At 56.7% G+C, this 19596-nt stretch overlaps 1 protein-coding gene across 2 annotated transcripts in view; it reads left to right on the forward strand.

The window, feature by feature from the left end:
* PEA15 (proliferation and apoptosis adaptor protein 15) overlaps positions 1–18739 on the forward strand; it is a 34901-nt gene extending 16162 nt beyond the window's left edge. The window contains exons 1-4 of one of the 2 annotated variants that reach the window (XM_074981208.1): positions 7229–7251; positions 15177–15350; positions 17329–17484; positions 18543–18739. In XM_074981208.1, coding sequence (XP_074837309.1) covers positions 7230–7251; positions 15177–15350; positions 17329–17484; positions 18543–18607 — 417 coding nt within the window. In that variant the 5' untranslated portion in view covers position 7229 and the 3' untranslated portion in view covers positions 18608–18739. Of the gene's footprint in view, positions 1–7228; positions 7252–15176; positions 15351–17328; positions 17485–18542 lie in introns of those variants that run through there. The other variant, XM_074981209.1, reaches the window with a different exon arrangement.
* Positions 18740–19596: the final 857 nt, after the last annotated feature.

Below are 19596 nucleotides of genomic sequence, written 5' to 3' on the forward strand. Positions count from 1 at the left end.
GCCCGGAGGTTCCCAGCAGCTGCGGGGGGCGGGGGGAGGGGGCAGGGAGGAGAGTGTTGGGTGGGAGAGGGGGCGGCCGGGGGGGCAGGAAGGGACAGCACGCTGGGGAGAGACTGAGCATCCTGCAGTGGGTCTGTGGGGGGCAGCTTCTCTGACATCATACCAGTTGTCCCCGCCATCCTTCCCCATCCCCCGTGGTCCATCTGCCTGGCATCCCTCATGCATTCCAGTGCACTCTGTATCCAGCCACCCCGTCCTTCCAGCTGCAGACTCTGCCCTGTCCTGGGTGTTGTCTCCCACTCCTTCTGCGGCCTTCCCAATACACTGCAGCACCGGCCCCCTCGCCCAGTCGCCGGGTCAGGGCAGCTGTGCTCTTTCCAAGGCATCCTGGCTGGCCCAGGCTGACTCCGGCACTCCTGTGTCCTGCACTGCACCCTCACCTGCCCAAGACAGCTGGGAAGTTTTGGGCGGAGAGAATCCGACGTTTCAGCTCCAGGCCCTCAGGCCTTCAGCTTCACCCTAGGGTCAGTGGAGCTGCTGAATTCTGTCCCTTTCGTGTGAGGATCTCAAAGCTTTTTATCTGCAAATTAAGGAGCAGGGGCTGAGACACAGGCAGGGGAAAGGAACCCAGGAGTCCTGGCTCTGTCTCCCTTCTCTAGGGAACCCAGGAGGTCTCCTGCTCTACCCCTTCGGCTCCACTCCCTAGCCAGGGAGGGGTGCTGTAGCACCCTGTGTAGGAGTCCTGGTTCCCCGCTCCCAGGCCAGGAGGGAGCAGCAGACCAGCTCAGCTCAGCCCAGGAATGCAGGCAGGGCCCAAGCCGGGGAGAAGAAATTTAAATTTTTGATGTTAGTGGCAACAGGCCCCAGCCGGCTGGATAAACAGGAAGCATAAACCAAACTCCTCCTTTCTTCTCCTTTGTCGCTCCTCTGAGAAAATAGCCTGGCTGGGAAGAGAAAATAATTACTCTCATTACGGCACCCAGCTGGTGTGTGTGAAGTGGCTTTTTGTGAATGGGGCTCCCTGAGCCATGCCCCTTCCTGCATATTCATGAGGCATTTTGCATGTAAGAGATGAATGGAGGAAGAAGGGGGTGGTCATTTGGCTCAGCCTTCCCATGGTCTTCTGTTTCCTTTTTCCACAGGGTCTGGTGGGCCCCTTCTGCTTATTATTGCGCCTGTAATCCTGACCCACTGGGGCACCTGTTTCTCAGGGGAGTTGAACGCCTCCCCCTGGAGCGCTGCCCTGGCTGCCTTCCATTATAGGTGTGTGCATAGCCTGCCCCCATATGGTGATGCTGGGCGGTGTGAGCTGGGAGGTGGAAAGCCAGGAAGACCCAAAGGTTCTGTCTGTGCCCAGTAGCCCAGCTAAAGAGCCAGTGTAGCCCCATGCTGTGAGGATTCTGCAGATCCCAGCCACCACATCCCCTCACCTGTCCCCTACTACTCATTCCCCCCTGCTGAGGCTTGAACCCCCCTCTGCCTCTCCGCAGTTGCCCCAGCCTTCCAAAGTGCTTTTAACCCCTCTCAGCCTTGCCCCTCCATGCACCACTGAGGTGCCACCAACAGGGCTGGGTACCCAGCAACATCCAGCTGCTGGTGGGAGGTTACATCTCCCATGTCTGTCAGTTCCCATCAGCCAGCAGCAGGGCCAGGGAAGATCCGATGCACAAGAAGATCATTGGGAGGGACAACCCTGTTCTCCCCATTCTAATCTATTTGGTTTTGGGCAGAAGGCGCTTTTGAAGGCCGGGGGGGGGTCCTTTCGAAAGGTCCCCGTCTACACGGGCAGTGTGTGTGTTCCAAAAGTGGTGCTTTCGAGCCTCACGTGGCTGCCATTGTGCTAATGAGGTGCTGCATATTCATGGCAGTGCCTCATTAGCATCTTCCCGACTCGCTTATTACCATGCTCCTTCAGAAAGGAGGGGGCTAGTGTGGCCGCTGTCGATAGAAAGAGCCAGTCAAGCTTTCCATCCGCTTTTTGGCGTGTGGACGTGATCTTTCGAGAGAAGTTGGTTCGGAAGATCTCTTCCGGAAGAGTTTCTTTCGAAGGATCGCTGTAGTGTAGACACAGCCATAAGGTTCCTTGTTCAGTGTCAGAAGAAGGCAGTTCTTACCACCATCACTTGACCCTCTTGTGCTTTGTAACCCTGTAACATGCCCAAGAGGAACTGCAGCAGCTTTGGGGTGGGGGACAGTTCATTAGGGCCCCTGAATGTGGCCCTCATGCTTGCAGCGGCGAGGAAATTTGACAAAATTGCTAAAAATGTCCTTTTGTGGGTGTGAATTTTCCATCCCCCATTCTTTTCCATCTGTCTCTGTAGCTGGGAGTTGTTTCCCATTTCAGAATTCTGTAAAATTAAAAGAAGCGTGGAGGGTGGGGGGGGGGGAGGGCCGGGGGTAGAGCAGATTTTGGAAATTAAAAACCCACAGAATTTCTTTCCCATTTCCCAGCTTGTTTTAGAAATACCATTACCGTGGGAGCTTTGTGCTTCGAGTTTATCTCAGTGCAGTCTGAGAATTGGAATATAGATTACAGACCCAACCCCCTACCATCCACCCCCACCCCAGGAACAAATCCTATATAGCATTAGTCATTGGAACTATGAGTAGCTCAGATGGAATGGATCCATTCAGCCAGTGACTGTAACACATTTAGCTAGTGAGAGCAATTAAATCTCCAACGTGTTCGTTCCTTGAGCAATGTATTTATTGATGTTGTTTATTTGCTGGCCTCCTTACTGACCTGTCTTCCCCAGGGCAAAATGAGTCTTAATTCATTAATTCTTCTAGATTGTTAGAAGGTGCAAGAGAACTATAATGTATCATTTTGCAGTATATATTATTTATACTTATGTATTATGTCTGCCAGCCCCTGCCCTGTGGGCGGGGTGTGTGCTTTATACGTGCAGAAACTGAGAAACAGGTGAGAGAAGAGAGACTCTTGCTGGTATAGGTGGCTCCTAATTGTGGTGCAAGAAATGGTAGGTTTAAAACCCCTGTGTACCTTTCAAGGAAACATATCTATGGTAAGATTGCAAGATTCCAGACCTAACAGGGACCTCTGTGATCATGATCTCCTGGGTAACACACATGCCAGAGAACTTTCCCAAAATAATTCCAAGAGCAGATCTGTAAAAAAAACTTCCCACCTTTATTTCGGTGTTGGAGAATCCAGCACACCCCTGGGTAAATTGTTCCAATGGTGATTCTCATTGTTCGAGATTTACATCTTTAGTTCCTGTTGACCGTTATCTCACTTCACCTTCCAGTCCCAGGACCTTTCTCTGCTAGGCTGAAAAGCCCCTGGTGAAATATTTGTTCCCTGTCTTGATATCGACAGAGGTAATTAGGTCAGCTGTTCATCGCCTCTTTGTTAAAATAAATAATTGTGTTCTTCCGCTCTGCCACTGTAGAATGTTTGTTTGTTTTTTTTGAATCCTGCAATCCTTCTCATGGCTCTTCTCTGGCCCTCCCCTAATTTATCAACACCCTTCTTCAGTTGGCACCAGAATTGGACAAAGGATCCCAGCAGCACTTGCCCGTATAAAGACGTAAAAGACCCTCTCAGCTCCTACTCAAGAATCTTCTGTTTATGCCTCCCAGGATCACATTAGCTCTTGACTGATTAGCTCTTTAAACTGGTAGACAAAGGGCTCGATTATGAGAATTTCTGACTGTTTGAGATCTCGCATTCAAGAGTCCCCAAAAATTCTTGAGGAGCGTGTCCCTGAGGTTGGATTGGCCTGCAGGCGTTCTAGAGCATTGTGATGGCAGGGTTGGATTGGCCCACTAAGGTTCTAGAGCAGTGTGTTGCTGGGGTTGGATTGGCCCATTGGCTTTCTAGAGCGTTGTGGTGTTAAGGCTGGATTTGCCCTCTGAGGTTCTAGAGCAGCGTGCGGCTCATGTTGGATTGGCCCGCTGAGGTTCTAGAACAGTGCGATGCTGAGTTTGGACTGGCTGTCAGTGGCGTCAGATGTGTCCTGCTGTGTGTTCCTGTGTCCCATGGGTGTGCGTCTTGGTCTCTCCCTGGCAGCTAGGGTTTAACCATCTAGCCATCAGTCACTGACTGCGATTTGTCAGTCCCTGGGGGGTACCTTGGTGGCCGTCGGGGTGTAGGAGACAATCCCCAGGAAGCTGTTCTGCAGCCTCCCAGAGATGGTTCTCCAGGGTCCCCAGCCAGCCCCCAGCCATTCCAGCTCCACTGCTCCCAGCCTCTCCTCTTTCCAAATGTCAGGCTGAGGCCTCATGGCTTCAATTACCAGGAGTGTGAAAGGCTCCATTGTCTGGAGCAAAGTGAAACCATCAGCTTTCCGTACCCCGTGCCTTTCCCCGCTCTCTCTTTGCACAACCCATCCCTCCTCCCAGCTGCCACTGCTAAGTGTTATTGCCCTGAGATGTCACACTCACTCCTCCCCGAGACACACACACACTGAAATGCGGCCACCTCTGGGGTGGGACGGAACAGCTGCTTGGCACTTTGGGACAGCAAGGAAAATATTGTCTCCATGAGAAACAGCGGATTGGGCTGCCCGGAGGTGAGATGGGCTCCTGCTCCTGGATGGTGGGTCCTCTGACATCACTAGTAGAATGAATGTGCCCCTCCTACCCCAGCTCTGCTCCTCTGGCCTTGGCTCTGGGACCCTTCTTTTCTTGAGCCCCCAGAGGTTTCCCAAAGGGGTGTTGGAGCATTGTGACAGTAAGGCCAGTCAGACGGAGAAGGGAACAGGGTTCTTAAGAAAAATCTCTGTGATTTGGGCCCTGATCTCCCTGCAGGCTGGCAGCCGGGGAGGCCCTGATCTGTATGGTCCCTGAGGGCTGTATCTTGACTGCCTGCTCCAGGCCCTTCTGGTGTCCGGAGAAGCCAACGCTGTCCCACTGGCCCTGAGTTGAGTCTGCAGGGGCTGCTGCTTTGACAGGCCTTGGGGAACGGGTGAGAAGGCTGATGCAAGGAGTGTGGGCTTATTTTCCCTCCGTGGCCCCCTGGGAGTGGGAGCTGTCGGTTTCTGAGTCAGAGTGCATTTGGGATCCAGTTAAATAGCTATCATTGAGTATTGCTTTGGAGACGCATTAAGCGTGCAGTTAGAAGGGCCTGATTTATAGCTGCTTAGCCTCAGGGAACATGATGGCTTGAAATTAAAATGCAGTTACTCAGCTCATGCACCATCATGGTCCCATGATAACCCACCTGACACAGAGTAACTGACATGGGATAACAGACGGCACACGCCACATCTGGGACACAGCAGCCCCACAGCAGCTGACTTACCCTCTGTAGTTTATTGGGTGGGTGTGTGCTGTGGCTATGGGAGGCTGGGGCTCAAACCCTGAGCTTGCTTCTTTTACAAGGAGAGGCTGAGGGAGTTGGGCTTATTTAGTTTGCAGAAGGGTGAGGGGAGATTTGGCAGCAGCCTTCAGCTTCCTGAGGGGGGTCTCTAAAGAGGATGGAGAGAGGCTGTTCTCAGTGGTGATGGATGGCAAGACACAGAGCAATGGTCTGAAGTGGCAGTGGGAGAAGTCTAGGTTGGATGTTAGGGAAAACAGTTTCCCCAGGAGGGCGGTGGAGCACTGGAATGAGTTACCCAGAGAAGCGTTACCTGATCTGACTTGTTTTTTCCTCTTTTGATAAGTACTGTTGATACTGGGCCATTTCCACCTTGCTGAATAGAACTTGTCAGCTCTGGTCCTCCCTCTTACTGGGACCCCACTCTTTAAATACCCCTCTGAAAACCACTCCCACTCATGCATGTGACGAAGTGGGTCTTTGTCCACGAAAGCTTATGCTCCAAAATATGTTAGTCTATAAGGTGCCACAGGACTTCTTGTTGTTCTAGGGAGGCGGTGGAATCTCCATCCCTAGAGGTTTTCAAGTCCCGGCTTGACAAAGTCCTGCCTCAGATAATTTAGAATTACAGATTTCTGGGGCTGGAAGGGACCTCAGGAGGTCATTGAGTCCAGCCCTCTGCATAAAACATGATAGTTAGGGCTGGTCCTACTTTGGGTAGGGGGCTGGACTTGATATCCTGAGGTCTCTTCCAGCCCTAGAAATCTATAATTCTGTGACTTGATTGGTGAGTGTGATATCGGGCAACATGTGAAGTAGCTGATGATATACACTGGCTTGCCATAAATTATCCCACGTACAACAATAGTCCAATGATAACTAACTGGCTGAGGATAGCAGAAAGCACGAGCATAGGACCTCCAACACCACATGCCATAGCTGATCTCATAAGAGATATCATGAAATCGTCATTCCATACATGACCAGATTATCAGGCCACAGTCCCTCACCTCTAGCAGCACAAGGCATCACTTCCATCCCTCACTGTACCAGGCTCTTTTCATCTTGCCACCCAGCTTGCCTGGGAAATGGGCAGGAAGCCAGGCTGGGCAGTTTATTATTCCCAAAGGGCTGTGTTACACTGAGGGGACAAAAGTGAAAGACAGGAATAAAAGAAACCAAAGCAAAGGGAGAAGAGAGCAAAGCAGTCGGAATGGAAGCAGGGCAGAGGGGCTGAGATGTGAAAGGGGCAGATGAATGGGGAGGGAAACCTTCCCTGTGCTGGTATGAAAGGAGCGAGGGAGCGAATGGGAGAGAGCTGCAGAGAAAGGCCCAGAGCCCCTCGTGCGCGCGGAGTAGCAACTTGCAGTGACAGCCGGGAATATTGAGTGAAAAAAAAAATCCGCTTGGAACAACAGCGGGGAAAAAAAGAACTCAGGAGACCGGGCTGAGAGCCCAGCCAGTGATTCATTGTTTCAGGAAGACAGGCCAGCTGGGAAAAGTTTTGCTTTAAAGAAACACAACAGGAACTTTCCCCCTCCCAGTAAAGTCCGGCGAATTGAGAAGCAGGCCTGGGAAAGAGCGCGGGCTACAAGAGAAGGGGGCCAGGAAATGCACTTGTGCGTGCTTGCTACACACCCCTGTCCTTGCAGCCTGTGAGCAGCTGGCGCATGACCGGCCTGTGGCTGGCGACGTGGCTGGGCCCACTTGAAATGAACCATTTGTGTAGCGGGAGCTGGGGCTGGCTGGAACACTCCTGACTCTAGAAGGGGTCAGGCTGGATCTCTGCACCCAGCAGCAGATAACAAGTTGTTTGGTGACACGGACACAGCCCCATGGGTGGGGAAATGTGGGGGGAGATGGGAGAGGCAGAGGAGGAGACTCTCGCGCTTGCGTGGGGAGAGGGTGTGGCTAGAGAGGAAGGAGGAGGCTGGCTGTCGGACAGAAGATGCCTGGATATCCAGCGAGGGGTAAGGGCCTGGGGATGGGCTGGAGCCCAGCCTGGAAGGAGTAAACAGACAGACCAAGGACTTACATGGGGATGCGGGGGTCTCTATCTGGCTAGTAGCTGCCCTCAGTTGTGCATAAAATTCCACTGTGCCAGGATCCCATTTGTGGGAATGTTCCTGGGCTGTCCTGTCCCAGGCTTGAGCGCTCTGAGCTCCTCCTGATGGGGTGGGTGGGTGCAGCAGGCCAGAGGGACTGGCTTTGGGAGCTGGCCTGGGCTTCAGGCACCCCCCAGCACGGGTGCATTCAGCTCTGGGTCTGTGGCTCGGGCCTCTTGTCTAGCGAGGGGCCCGCTGTGAGTTGGGCAGGGACCCCAGTTTGACTCCAGCGTTTGTTCTCCAGGATTCAGGCTTTCCAGAGAGGCTGAGGCACTGGGCTGATGGGGCACCCAGCTCTCAGCCCTCTGCAGCAGCTGTGCCCCCAACCGTCATTCTGGGCTCAGGAAATGCCTCCTGAAAAGGACAAAATAAACCCAGCCAGGCTGTTAGCCGTAGAGGCGAAGGCCCCAGTCCCTAGTCCTTCCCAAGCCAGGGGTGCATCACAGGAGGGGCCGGGAGCTATGGAAACCCCAGCCCCAGAGGCGTGGGGAGGGAGGGAGGCGTTAGAGAGAGGGAGAAGGCTGGATCCTGGGGAACATGGGGTGGGGGTGTTAGTTTCTGGGGATGGAGGTCAGGGCTCTGGAGGTCAGTGGTCAGAGCCGATGGATAGATCTGGTATGGTGTTAGGTGACCAATGGCTGTTCACGAGGGGCGGTTCGATCCTGGGGACAGACGTGCAAACTGGCTTGTGAACTCTTAGGTGGATGGATGACTATGGGGGAATGGAGGGAGCCTCCCTTTACCTACTGGCCCCCCCGCCCCAGGGACAATCTGGGCCCTGACAGAACTAACTCCCCATGACTCCCCAGGCTCCAGGGTGCGGGCTCGGGGGCCCCACCGGCGAAGGCGAGAAAGAAGAAAACATGAAGTGGAAGAAATAGTGGTTGCCATGGTGACCATCTTTCCCTTCGTGGTGGATGGCAGCTGTTTCCAGGGCAACCAAGGAGGTGGCTCAGCAAAGGGCGGGCGGGGGGCTGGGCTCGGGCGATGCTGTGCCCCGTTGCCAGAGTGTTGAGCTCAGATCTCTGCCTGGCAAAGCCCCCTGCGGTCCCATCCCTTCCCCCACCCAGGGCCCAGTACAAGGTCACCCCTATGGGGCCCCCCAGCAGCCCTGTCCCAGTCCCTCCTGGCCTGTACCCTGCAGCCAGATCTGTCCCCTATCCTTGAGCTGTGGGGGTCCTCTCCCTTCCTCCCAGGGGACAGTTCCCCACCGGATCCATCCCGTTAGGGAACAAGGGGGTGCCCCACGCTTCCCCCAGGAGGTCCCCATCAGCGCTTCTCTCCCTCTGTCCTTTTCACCTGTCCCAGCCCCTTTCTGACCTCCTCTCCCTTGGCGATGTCTTTGTGGCCTCATGGACCTGGGAGGGGGCAGGGAAAGAGGTGAGGCTGGGGGGCAGCATGCCTGGAAGGGGTGGGGGGCAGTTCCACACATACCCTGGGGCAGTGGGGGTGTCAGAAACGGGGCAGCGTTGGTGTCAGTCTCTTGGGGGTGTAACCGGGAAGTGCCAGTAGACGCCTGTGCACGCTGGGGGTGTCTTTGGGCTGTTAGTGGATGGAGTCTGTCTCTGTCTGTCTGTCTGCGTTGGGGGTGTCGCTGTGGGGGCTGTCAGGAGACGGCTGTGTCCGGGGGGGCGTACCAGGACCTGTTGGCTTTGAGGGGGTGTCAGGTGACGGCAGGGGGTGGGGTATCGGGAGAGGTGGGAGCGCTTGGGCAGAATCGGTTCCGCTCTGTGTGTGTCTCCCTGCAGGCTGCTGGGGTACCGAGCGCTTGGGCAGCGCGGGGAGGCTGTCGGCTGGGGTGAGCGTGCAGTCAAGTGTGACCTGACTGTAGCTGTCACAGTGTCTCCAGCGCTCCGCTCTGCTCTGTGCAGTTCCCCGCCATGTCAGAACCGCTGAGCGTCAGATGAGTCACAGCCAGCCGGCCGATCCCGCCGAGGCCCCAGCCCTGCTACACTTGTGCACCGTGTCCGGCTGTGCGTGCGCACCGCGAGCCGCAGCGTGATTGTGGGGTGCTCTGTGTGTGTGGCTGTGGGGTGTGTGCAGGGTGACTGGCTAGGGAGAGGAGAGCGGTGCTGTTGGCAGTGTGCGCACCTCGGCTGGTGTCGTTGCGTGTCTGGGGGGCGTGTTTAAGCAAGAGTAGGAGCAGGGTGTGTGTGGTGTCTGAGCTCAGAAGAGGAGGAGTGTGTCAGAGATAGGGTGGCTACAGTTTGTATGCCATTCTGTAGGTGGGTGTGAATGTGTGGCATTGTGCAGGGCTGTGGGCATGGGAATAACTGTGTAGGACTATGTGTCAGGTAAACATATGCATATGTGAGCAGGGCTATGGCGGTGTCTGATTTAACAGGGCTGTGGGTGTGATTGTCTTGTGGTGAGTGTGATCTGATGCGGCTGCAGGAATGGGTGTGATTGTGCTGGGGTGAGTGATTTGACGGGGCTGCAGGAATGGGTGTGATTGTCCTGTAGTGAGTGTGATTTGATGGGGCTGCGAGAAAGGGTGTGATTGTCCTGTAGTGAGTGTGATTTGATGGGGCTGCGGGAATGGGTGTGATTGTGCTGGGGTGGGTGTGATTTTACAGGGCTGCGGGAAAGGGTGTGATTGTGGAGGAGTTAGTGAGTGTACAAGGCTTGAGTGTGCAGGAGCGTATGCAGTGGGGTGTGTGAGCATGCTGGGAGAGCGCTGGTGTCTGCCATGGGCTCCGTGTGTTGCTGGTTGGAAGGTGAACGTCTGGGTCTGGTCCGGAGCCCTGGTGTCCCTCCCGGCTCAGGGGCTGCTGAGCAGGGAACGCATGACACCGATCTCCATGTTTGGTGAGGTGGGGCTGGGCGGGGGGTGGGGGCGGGTCCTTTCCTAATCAGGTCAATGGGTTTGTGCTTTGCCCTCAATCTGCCAAAGGCTGTCTGCAAACCCTGCCGTTTCCCCGTCCTGGGGTCCCTGATGGCCGGATTGGAGCAGAAGTAAGGGCAAGGGGCAGAGGGTGGAGACAGGACAGTGAGAGACAGCAGGAGGGGCAGGTCGTTCCAGCCCTTCCCTCTGCTCTTGAAAGTGAACACCCCCCCCCAGTGTGCGCACATGGACTTGTGCACACACCAACACACGCACACACGCTTACCCTTCCCCCTCCCCAGCTTCTGCTGGGCAGCCTCATCTGGAGGACAAAGCCAGCCACATTTCCCAGGAAACCGGCAGGATTCTACCTTCTGGGACAAAACTCGGCTGCAGAGAAGCCCTGGGCTCTGGCTACGTTTGCCAGGAAAGCCAGGGCCCCTGGTGAAAATAGTGCAAACTCTGCATTGCACAACACGTGTGGGTTGCTCATTTGGGCTCCAGAATCCACATCTCTGGGCAAGCCCCAGGATCTGAACTCTGCTCCCTAGTCTAGGGCCCAGGAAATGTGGAGGGAATAGGCTCGGAACAGTGGGGCACCTGGCAGCCCCAAACTTCCTGCTTTAGGATAGAGACAAGCTCCAAGCAGCTGTTGTCGGATTTGGAGTAAACTGATCTTCCTTTTTGGCTCCAGCTGACACAGCCCTAGCCCACAGCTACAGAGACCCCCCACAGCCCTCGACGGCTCTGCACAGACTCATATTTATCCCATAGGTCTGCTCCAGGCTGCCCGGGGCTCTCAAAGTGGTGCCAGAGCTGGCACCCAAAGAGCTCTGGCGCTCAGAGCGAGCTGCGTGGGCGGGTGGTAGACCTGTCAAACCTGCTCTTTAATCCTGTGCATAAGAGAGACCAGTCAGCATCTGCTTGAATTGCTGAATGGAGGTGACAGAGCTGAGAGTCCGGCTGCTGGCTAGGAAGTCTCTGGAGATCTTGCTTCTCTTTTCATTACACACCAAGCCTCTCTGCTCCGAATGGTGCCTGCTGCCAAGGGAGATAAGAGGATACTGGCCAGTGGCTGCCCCCCAGCACACTGTGCCCACGGGGACATCTCACTCCCTGCTCCTCCACCCTGGAGAGACCATTCCTAGAGCTCTGGCCACTTGGCATTTTCTGTTAGTCCGTTACAGAGAAAGGGGTAAGCCACTGCCCCTCTCAAATCCTCTGGATCCACTGGCCATGCACCATCGAGCACCTAGACCTGTGACAACTGACTGACTGACTTCCAGCCAAAAAAGAAATCAGGAAGAGAAGGCAGTGATGGATTGGACATAGCCTCAGAAAACTGACCACCACCATCACAAGGTGAACCTTAAGCTGGAACCCACCAGGAGAAAGGAAAAGATGTAGGAGGGGAAGAGGCTTACTACTACTAGTACTACACAAAGTTCTGGTCTCTGAATGGATCCCACTGCTCACACCATCGGGTTTCCCAAATCATGTAGTCCCATCTCTTCCACAACACAAGCCGTCCACTGCACCAGCAACATCATCCTAAATGTAACAACCAACGTTAGACCAAGTTTTACAGCCCAACGGAGACTAGTTTAATGAGTGCCCCAGGCAGGCCACAGGTGGGCTTTTCTACCCAGCAGCTAGGGGAAGTGATGAAGTGAAAGACCCGGATAACCCCAGTGAGTGAGGAAGGTGAACTCCCTGACCTCCTGTCCCTTTTGCCCCCCACAACTCTGAGCAGACATAGTCCTCAGTGAGACCCTCAGCAAGTGAGCGAGGACCAGCCAGCCAACCTCCCAGGGGCAGAAAGTTCAGTGCCAGCCCTGCTCCCCGCCCCACATCCAGTGTCCTGTCTCCGGCTGTGGCCGTGGCTGATGCTTCAGAGGAAGGACCTATCACAGAGGACACATTACAAGGCTGGTGGGATGCCAGAATCCCTTCCCGGCCCTGATGCAGCCGGCTGAACCCCTGCAGCATAAGCCTGAAATTTGGCGGTCGGGGGGAGGGGGATAACAGGCAAACAGAAGTGAGCTGCTTACCCCTGCCCCTGCAATTGCCAGTAACCCCGTCACACCATTGTACTCATACAGCTCAGCTCTCTCCCCCAGCTGCTATGGGGCAACTGTTCCAGGAGCTCCCCCTCTGATACCTGCTTCTGGTTTCCCTTTGCTCCTCAGTTTGTATCTGTTTGTTCCAATGCAACATTGTCCTTTTGCCTGAAGGTTCTTCCCCTCCCGCGGATTAACCCCCAGTGAAATTCCCAACAGCAATCACAGCACTTCTCCACTTCCTTTGTGCTAAACAAGCCCAAGTCTTCCAGTCTCCTCTCTAAGACAAGCCCTTGTCCATCCTAACACCTCTGTGAGAAGGTGCTACCAGGAGGAGGGATCAAAATTGTTCTCCTGGGCCTCTGAGGACAGGACGAGGAGCAATGGGGTTAAACTGCAGCAAGGGAGGGTCAGGTTGAACATTAGGAAAAAACTTCCCAACTGTCCGGGTGGTCAAACACTGGAAAAAATTGCCCGGGGAGGTTATGGAATCTCCATCCCTGGAGGTATTTAAGAGCAGGTTAGACAGACGTCTAGCGGGGGTGTTCTAGACAGTGCGTGGTCCTGCCATGAGGGTAGGGGACTGGATCCGATGATCTCCTGAGATCCCTTCCAGTTCTAGTGTTCAATGATTCTGTGCTGCACCAACTCCAGGTCAGCTCCATCTTCCCTGAATGTGAGCAGTCAGAACTGGACCCAGCATTTCCAAGGAGGCCTCTCCAGTGCCTCTCCCGCTCCTGAAAACGTGTCAGGCCTTGCAGTGGTGTTCCAAAGGTTAATCCCACCCCTTTTAAAAATGCACATTCATTTCCACTCTGCCTTTTCCCACGTCACCTTCCAGCCACTGTGTGGGGTGTGACCTTTCGCTGCTAGGCTGAGAAGCCTGCTATGAAATGTTTGTTCTCCATGCACCAGCTGAGTTCAAGTCACCCCTTCGCCTTCTCTTTGTAAAGCTAAATAAATGGAGCTCCTGGAGCCTGCCATGGTCAAGTGGGTTTTCTAACCTTTCAGGGCTCTCCTGTCTCTGCTAGGACCCCTCGCCCACCTATCACCATCCTCCTTGAACTGTGAACACAGAACTGGCCACAAGGTTCCAGCCACCATAAAATAACCTCTTAGTTCCTACTCAAGAGTCCTGTCTATACACCCTACTTTTGCATTAGCCTCTTTGGCTGCTATATTGCATGAAAAGATCATGTTATCCACCGCTGGCCCCAAATCTTAGGCAGAGTCCCTGCTCCCCTTCCAGAGACCCCCACCTTGCGTTCTTTGTTCCTAGAGGTACGCAGTTATGTTTAGCCCCATTCAAATGCATATTGTTGGTTTGTACTCAGTTTATCAAGCGATCCAGATTGCTCCAGGGCAGGGGCCTGTCTTCTTCATTCCCCTGCCCCCTGGTTTTTGTATCCTCTGCCAACTTTATCAATGGGGATTTTATGTTTTCTTGCAGGTCATTGATAGAACCATCAAATAACATAGGGTCAAGACCTGAATCCTGTGGGACCCCCAAAAAACACATCCATTTGAACGAGGATTTCCCATGTACAGTAACATTTCTGAGACTAATCACTCAGACAGCTTTTACCCCATTTACCGCGTGCACCATTCATTTTCTGTCATTGTGGGTTTTTAATCAAAACGTCAGGCGGGCTCATGTCAAACCACACAGAAGTCTAGGTGTCTTACAGCACCACCGTTCCCTTTATCAACAAAACATATAATCTCATAAAAAAAAAGATACTGAGTTAGTCTGACAGGACCTGTGTCCCATAAACCCATGTTGATTGGCATTAATTGTATTTCCCTCCTTTGATTCTCTAAATTCTAAATTTAATTCTCCCTCCTCCTCCATCGCTTTCAATGGAGAAGCTGCCAGCTTGGAGCAGAAATTGTTATCATGAGACTCTAAGTACCTGACTTCACACTTGGTACAATTGAATTTCATCCCATTCCTGTCACTCCTGTCTTCGAAGATTGCCCAGCAGTTCTTGGGTAGTATTCCGGTCCTCAGCTGCACTGCCAATGCCTCCCAGCTGTGAACCGTCAGCAGTTTTCATTAGCGTGTTTCTGCTCTTGCGCCTTCCATTGGTGGAATAAATTTTGTTACATGCGCCAGTGCAGGGTGGAGGTGCACCACCAGTAGAAACGCACACTGCCAGCTGTGGGAGCTCTGCTCATCAGCGCCTGACCCACAACCCCTCCCTGACCCTTGGCTCACCAAGCACTGGGCAAGGGGAGGGGGTAGCGTCTCAGTCCCCTGGACAGATTTAGGGGGAGGTCAGGTCAGAGGGTGGGAGCGGCAGTCCCTGCCCTCCCCCTAACTGCAGCCAGGCCACATCCTGCGCTGGCGCTTCTGGGCTGCATCCTGCACTATGAGCCAGCTGCAGTGACGGGGAGGACAGGGGCAGCATCTTTCAGGGGAGGGTATAACATTTAAAGGACCCGCCCACTTTGGCTGTCTCAGACGCCCCAGTGAGCTGGTGCTGGTGGCGGGAGGGCAGGAGCCTTCTGGTCTGCAGGCCTGATCTGGGCCAAGTGCCCACTGGCTTCCCCAGAGAGGTGCAGTGGTGTTTCAAGGGGGTATGGCGTGGGCCTGCTGGATTGACCTGTTCACATTGTCCAGGGCAGGGACTGGAACCAGGGAGCCCTGGGCTCGGCCGCGACAGAGCCCAGGGGCAGCGTTAATGGATCGGGCACTGGCTGGGCCACTCGCATTGCTGAGGTGGACACGCGGGACCAGGGCCTAGAGCGCCTTGAATTCATTGCATCCGAGTGCAGAGCTGAGCCCCAGCCCCGACCAGCTGCACCGGGTGCATTGGCCGGCTGAGGCAGCTCCTGGCTGGGGTGGGTAACCGGCCTGCCAGGTCCACGTCTAATGGTCTGCTCACCGTGTGCGCCCCCTGCAGAGATGGCGGAGTACTGCAGCCTGCTCGAGGAGCTGGCGGAGAACATCACCAACGAGGATCTGGACCAGCTGAAGTCGGCGTGCAAGGAGGACATCCCAAGTGAGAAGCACGAGGAAATCACCACGAGCAAGGACTGGTTCAGCTTCCTGGAGAAGCACAACAAACTGGACAAAGGTGAGCGCGTGCCCGGCCAGCGCCACTCGGTCCCAGCCCAGGTCTGCGCTGCCCTTGTGCGTCGCTTCCCTCGAGCCCCGCAGGTCTGACCCGTGGGCCTGAGCTGCCAGCGGCACAGCAGGTTGCTGAGTCACTCCAGCTGCTGCCCGGCCTGGCACAGTGATTGCTCCATGTGTGAGGGAATGGACGGACAGACAGATCCTCTGGCTGCGCGGCTCCGATCTGTCTCTCCCCCTCTCCGCTTCCCTCCCCATATGTCTCTCTCAGGGATGGCTGCTGGATTTTATGCCCTCGGCTAGGAGCCAGCCCTCAGCGGATGGACGGTGAGGCTGAGGATTTCCATAGTTCAGTCCTTTAACTTACAACTCACATGCAGGGATTCTCTGGCCCAGCACTGAAATGCAGCCACTTCTGGGGTGGGACCTGGCACTTTCACAGCTGCCTCCAGAGGTCGGCTCAGGGAGTGAAAAATATCCCTAGGGCCAACTGAAATTGCCAGCTGAGGCTCACCTCTAGAGCAGAGCCAGGACACCTGGGTTCCTGCCGCCCAATGCCCTGGGACCTTTAATGACAGATTGTGTAGGATAACACCCACCTGCTCGAGCAGGCTGCATCGCCAACACCACAGCTCACTGGCCAGGAGGGCTCCCGTGGTACCCCCCTGAGGGAAGGTGGGGTCCCTCCCAGTTCCTGACTGGGGCTTCCAAGCAAAGTGACATGCCCCCACCCCCCCCAAGAAGCCATGCGGAGCCCAGTGCATGCTGGGATAGCCCTTCGTGTGGGCTGGCACCTCAGGCCCTGGTGCTAATGGACCTGTGGTGCCGTACGCCAGCCAAGGGCTGATCTCAGGAGAGCTGTGGTTGGAAGGCAGATCCTGCCTCCACATCGTGCTCTGTAGCACCTGCTGGGAGAACACCGCCCCAGCCTCTCTCCCAGCCCCCTTCACTGCCCAGCAGGGAGACCTGGAGGTGAAAGCAGCCCAGCCCTGCGAGTCAGCCTGTGCCGGTTCCCAGGAGGGAGAGGAGTTCAGCAGCCCCAGCCAGGGGATGGGAGAGGTGCCGCTGGGAGGTGGATGTGGTTCGTGGTGTGTGTGTGCGTCCGAGCGGGGCAGGAAGGCAGTGCGCCAAGGGCAGGGCAGAGGAGAGCACGCGCACCCCACCGATAACTAGGGGTGAACCCCCTGGGGCAGGCTTTGCGCTGTAAGGAGCTGGCTAGGGACAGTCGCTGAGCATCTGAGTATCATAGTATGGTAGGACGAGGTGTTAGTGGGGAGTCGCCTGTAGCACAGGTGAGAAGCCTTTTGGGAGCAGGAGAAGCTGGTCCCCAGGCAGCCCTGGAGTTACAAGTGAGCTTGGCAGAGAAAGAGGCGTCAGGAGCTCGGCCGGGCTGGAATTGTTGGCAGGTGGGCAAAGTGCAGCACAGTCCTGAGTTAGTTCGGCCTCCCATTATGCAGATGGGGAAACTGAGGCACAGTGCCTTGGCTGGTGCAGTGCTGCGGAAGGTGCTGACTTTCAGATGGGAGAGAAAACAGCTGCCAAGGCCCTTTCCCCAGCCTCAGAATATCAGCCCCTGCTCCTTCCAGCTGGGCCTTTCCTGCCTGCCTCACTGCATGGCTAGAGATGGGGCTTGCCAGTGCCCTTCCATGCTGACCCACAGCCCCTGGGCTCTCCCCACCACAGCTCAGCTGGTGCCCCCCACTCCCGACCCACAACCCCTGCAGCTCTGTCCATCTTTCCCCCAAGCAGAGATCCCCATGGATTGGAGAGACTCCTGGTTTCCCCACAGACAGGCAGAGGCTGAAACCTTGTGGCTTTTCTCTCCTGTTTCCCCTCCATACCCCTCGCACCCAGGGACACCATAAACTTTCCTGCCTTCCCCGTCCCCCCAGGCTCTCACCCCGGCCCTTCCCCTGCCAGGCTTCCTCGCTCTGCCTGCCCCATCCCTGCCGGGCTCTCTCACCCCTGCTTTGCCCACACAGACAACCTCTCGTACATTGAGCACATCTTCGAGATCTCCCGGCGCCCAGACCTGCTGACCGCGGTGGTGGCGTACCGCACCCAGGTGCTGAAGATCTCCGAGGAGGACGAGGTGGACACCAAGCTCACCCGCATCCCCAGCGCCAAGAAGTACAAAGGTCAGAGCCCCCTTACACACTCCTAGGGCAAGACCATTCCCCATCCCTCACTGTAGGGCCGGGGGTGCCTGGGTACCTCCGCTCAGGGCTGGGGTGGGGTGTGCAGTTACCTCGGTGTCCCTTCCTGGATGCTGCTGTAGCAGCAGCAGGAGCCTCGGGGCTCTGGGCCCTGCCTAGGGGTTACTGGGGAAGTCCAGCTGCCAGGGAGCCAGGTCGTTGCAGTGCAGTGTAGAGGGTGCAGGGTTTAAAGACTCTGGCGGGAGGAGCTTGGGGGTGCAGCAGGACAGGTAGCCAGGGCTGGTCCTCCCAGCCCCCCCACCCACCCACTCCACATGCCCCAGCTCCCCCCTTGGCCCAGGTAACCAGGACAGCACCTCCCCCTCCCACCACACCCTGGGCCCTGAGAGGGGGCAGCACAGCTTGGTGCTGGCTCCTTGGGATTCAAGCAGCAGCATCATCTTCCTGGGCTTGGCTCCTATGCGGGGGGCCAAGCAACCTGGCTAAGCGGGGAGCAGACCTCCCAGTGAGGATCCAGCTCGCCAGGCCGCCCCTCTCCCTGGGCCTGGGAGCCCGAGCCCTGCAGCATGGGATTGGGGCCCCTCCCCTCCCCCTGCCTTCCTGGCAGTACAAACGTGGCAGGCAGCCGAGTGGCCGGCTGGGTCCCGGGGGAGCTGGAATTCAATCCTAACCCCTCCAGGCCGTCAGGGGCGCTGAGCGGCATCTGTCCCATGGGGGAAAAGGGACCCACCTGGCACCAGCCCGTCAGCCAATGCCCCTTTCCTCAGCTGGCGGTGCCCTCTGCACGGGGAGCCCCGGGGGTGTGGCAGAGGATGAACATTCCACCCCAGGCCTAGAACCCCACGGCTGGGGCAGGGGCTCTACCCGGCACCATGCACAGCCTCTTCTCTTCGCCAGCAGCCACGGTAGTGCCTTCGCTGCTCCTCCCAGCCCCACAGAGCCCCCAGCCGGCCGGAAATGCAGCCGGGGGTGGGGGGTCAGTGCTGGGGCCGTCGGGGTCCCCCCCAGCTCCCATTCACTCTCCTCCCATCTCTCTGCAGACATCATCCGACAGCCCTCAGAAGAAGAGATCATCAAACTAGCCCCCCCGCCCAAGAAGGCCTGAGCAGGGCAGGGGAGGAGGAAGACGGGGTTGGCTGCCAGGCTCGCCGCTTTGTCCCCCACCCCCAACTCCATTTCTCCACCATCAGCCCCCCCCACCCGCCCCTCCTCCTCGCCTGCCACCGGATGGGGCGGGGTGGGGAGAAGGCTCGGCCTCCTGCACTAACCCAGTCTTAGTGCCCCCCTCCCCCTTGTGCATCTGGCCCCCCGGGAAGGCAGGGTTGGGAACACTGAGGCTGGGGGAGGGGCTGGGCTGCTTTGGGCTGGGGGGGCACATTCCTATGCAAGGGGACATCCAGGTCTGTGCCTCCCCTGGGTCGGGTCTGTGTCCGACTCATGTGCACCCCCTTGTGAGGGCAGAGAGGGTCGGAGCCAAATGGAGCATCCCACCCAGGAGCCGGGGGTGGGGCAGGAGCCAGGGGGGAAAAGCAAGAGAGAGAAGGGAAGGGAAAGTACAAATGAGAGTGAGGGGGGAGCAGAGGGGAGAGGGGGCCCCCAGCGGGTAACTCACTGCACAGCACGGGCAGGGCCCACATGGCTACAGGGCTCTGATGTGAGGGGAACAGGGGGTGGCTGTCCCTGCTCCCCCACCCCCACAGCTTCATCCCCGCCCCCGTCCAGGATCACGCCCTTCAGTTGCCCCACAAGCAACCAGGGAGCCTGTGCCAGGGCGGCAGGGCAGGGAACGTGCCAGCTCCACAGCCTCCTGCGGGCTCTGGACCCCGCTGGTGGGCTGGGCACCCCCATCCCCGCTTCTGCACCCAGGAGCCTGGCCTGAGCAGGTGCCCCCCCCAGGGAAGGAGCTGCAAGGTCCTGCCTAGCCACAGCTGAGTAAGGGTCCCTGCGGTGGGGGAGGAGCAGGCCTGGGGCAGGATCGGGCACCCACACTGGGCACAGCCCCAGAGGTAGGTTGAGGGAGTGGGGAGAGTTATCAGCCCCACCCCATCAGTGTCAGGAAGGGTGAGGCTGTGGGGGGGCAGTGCCCCATCCTCT

This window comes from Carettochelys insculpta, chromosome 30 (genome assembly GCF_033958435.1).
Source record: "Carettochelys insculpta isolate YL-2023 chromosome 30, ASM3395843v1, whole genome shotgun sequence".
In the NCBI taxonomy this organism is placed as follows: Eukaryota; Metazoa; Chordata; order Testudines; family Carettochelyidae; genus Carettochelys; species Carettochelys insculpta.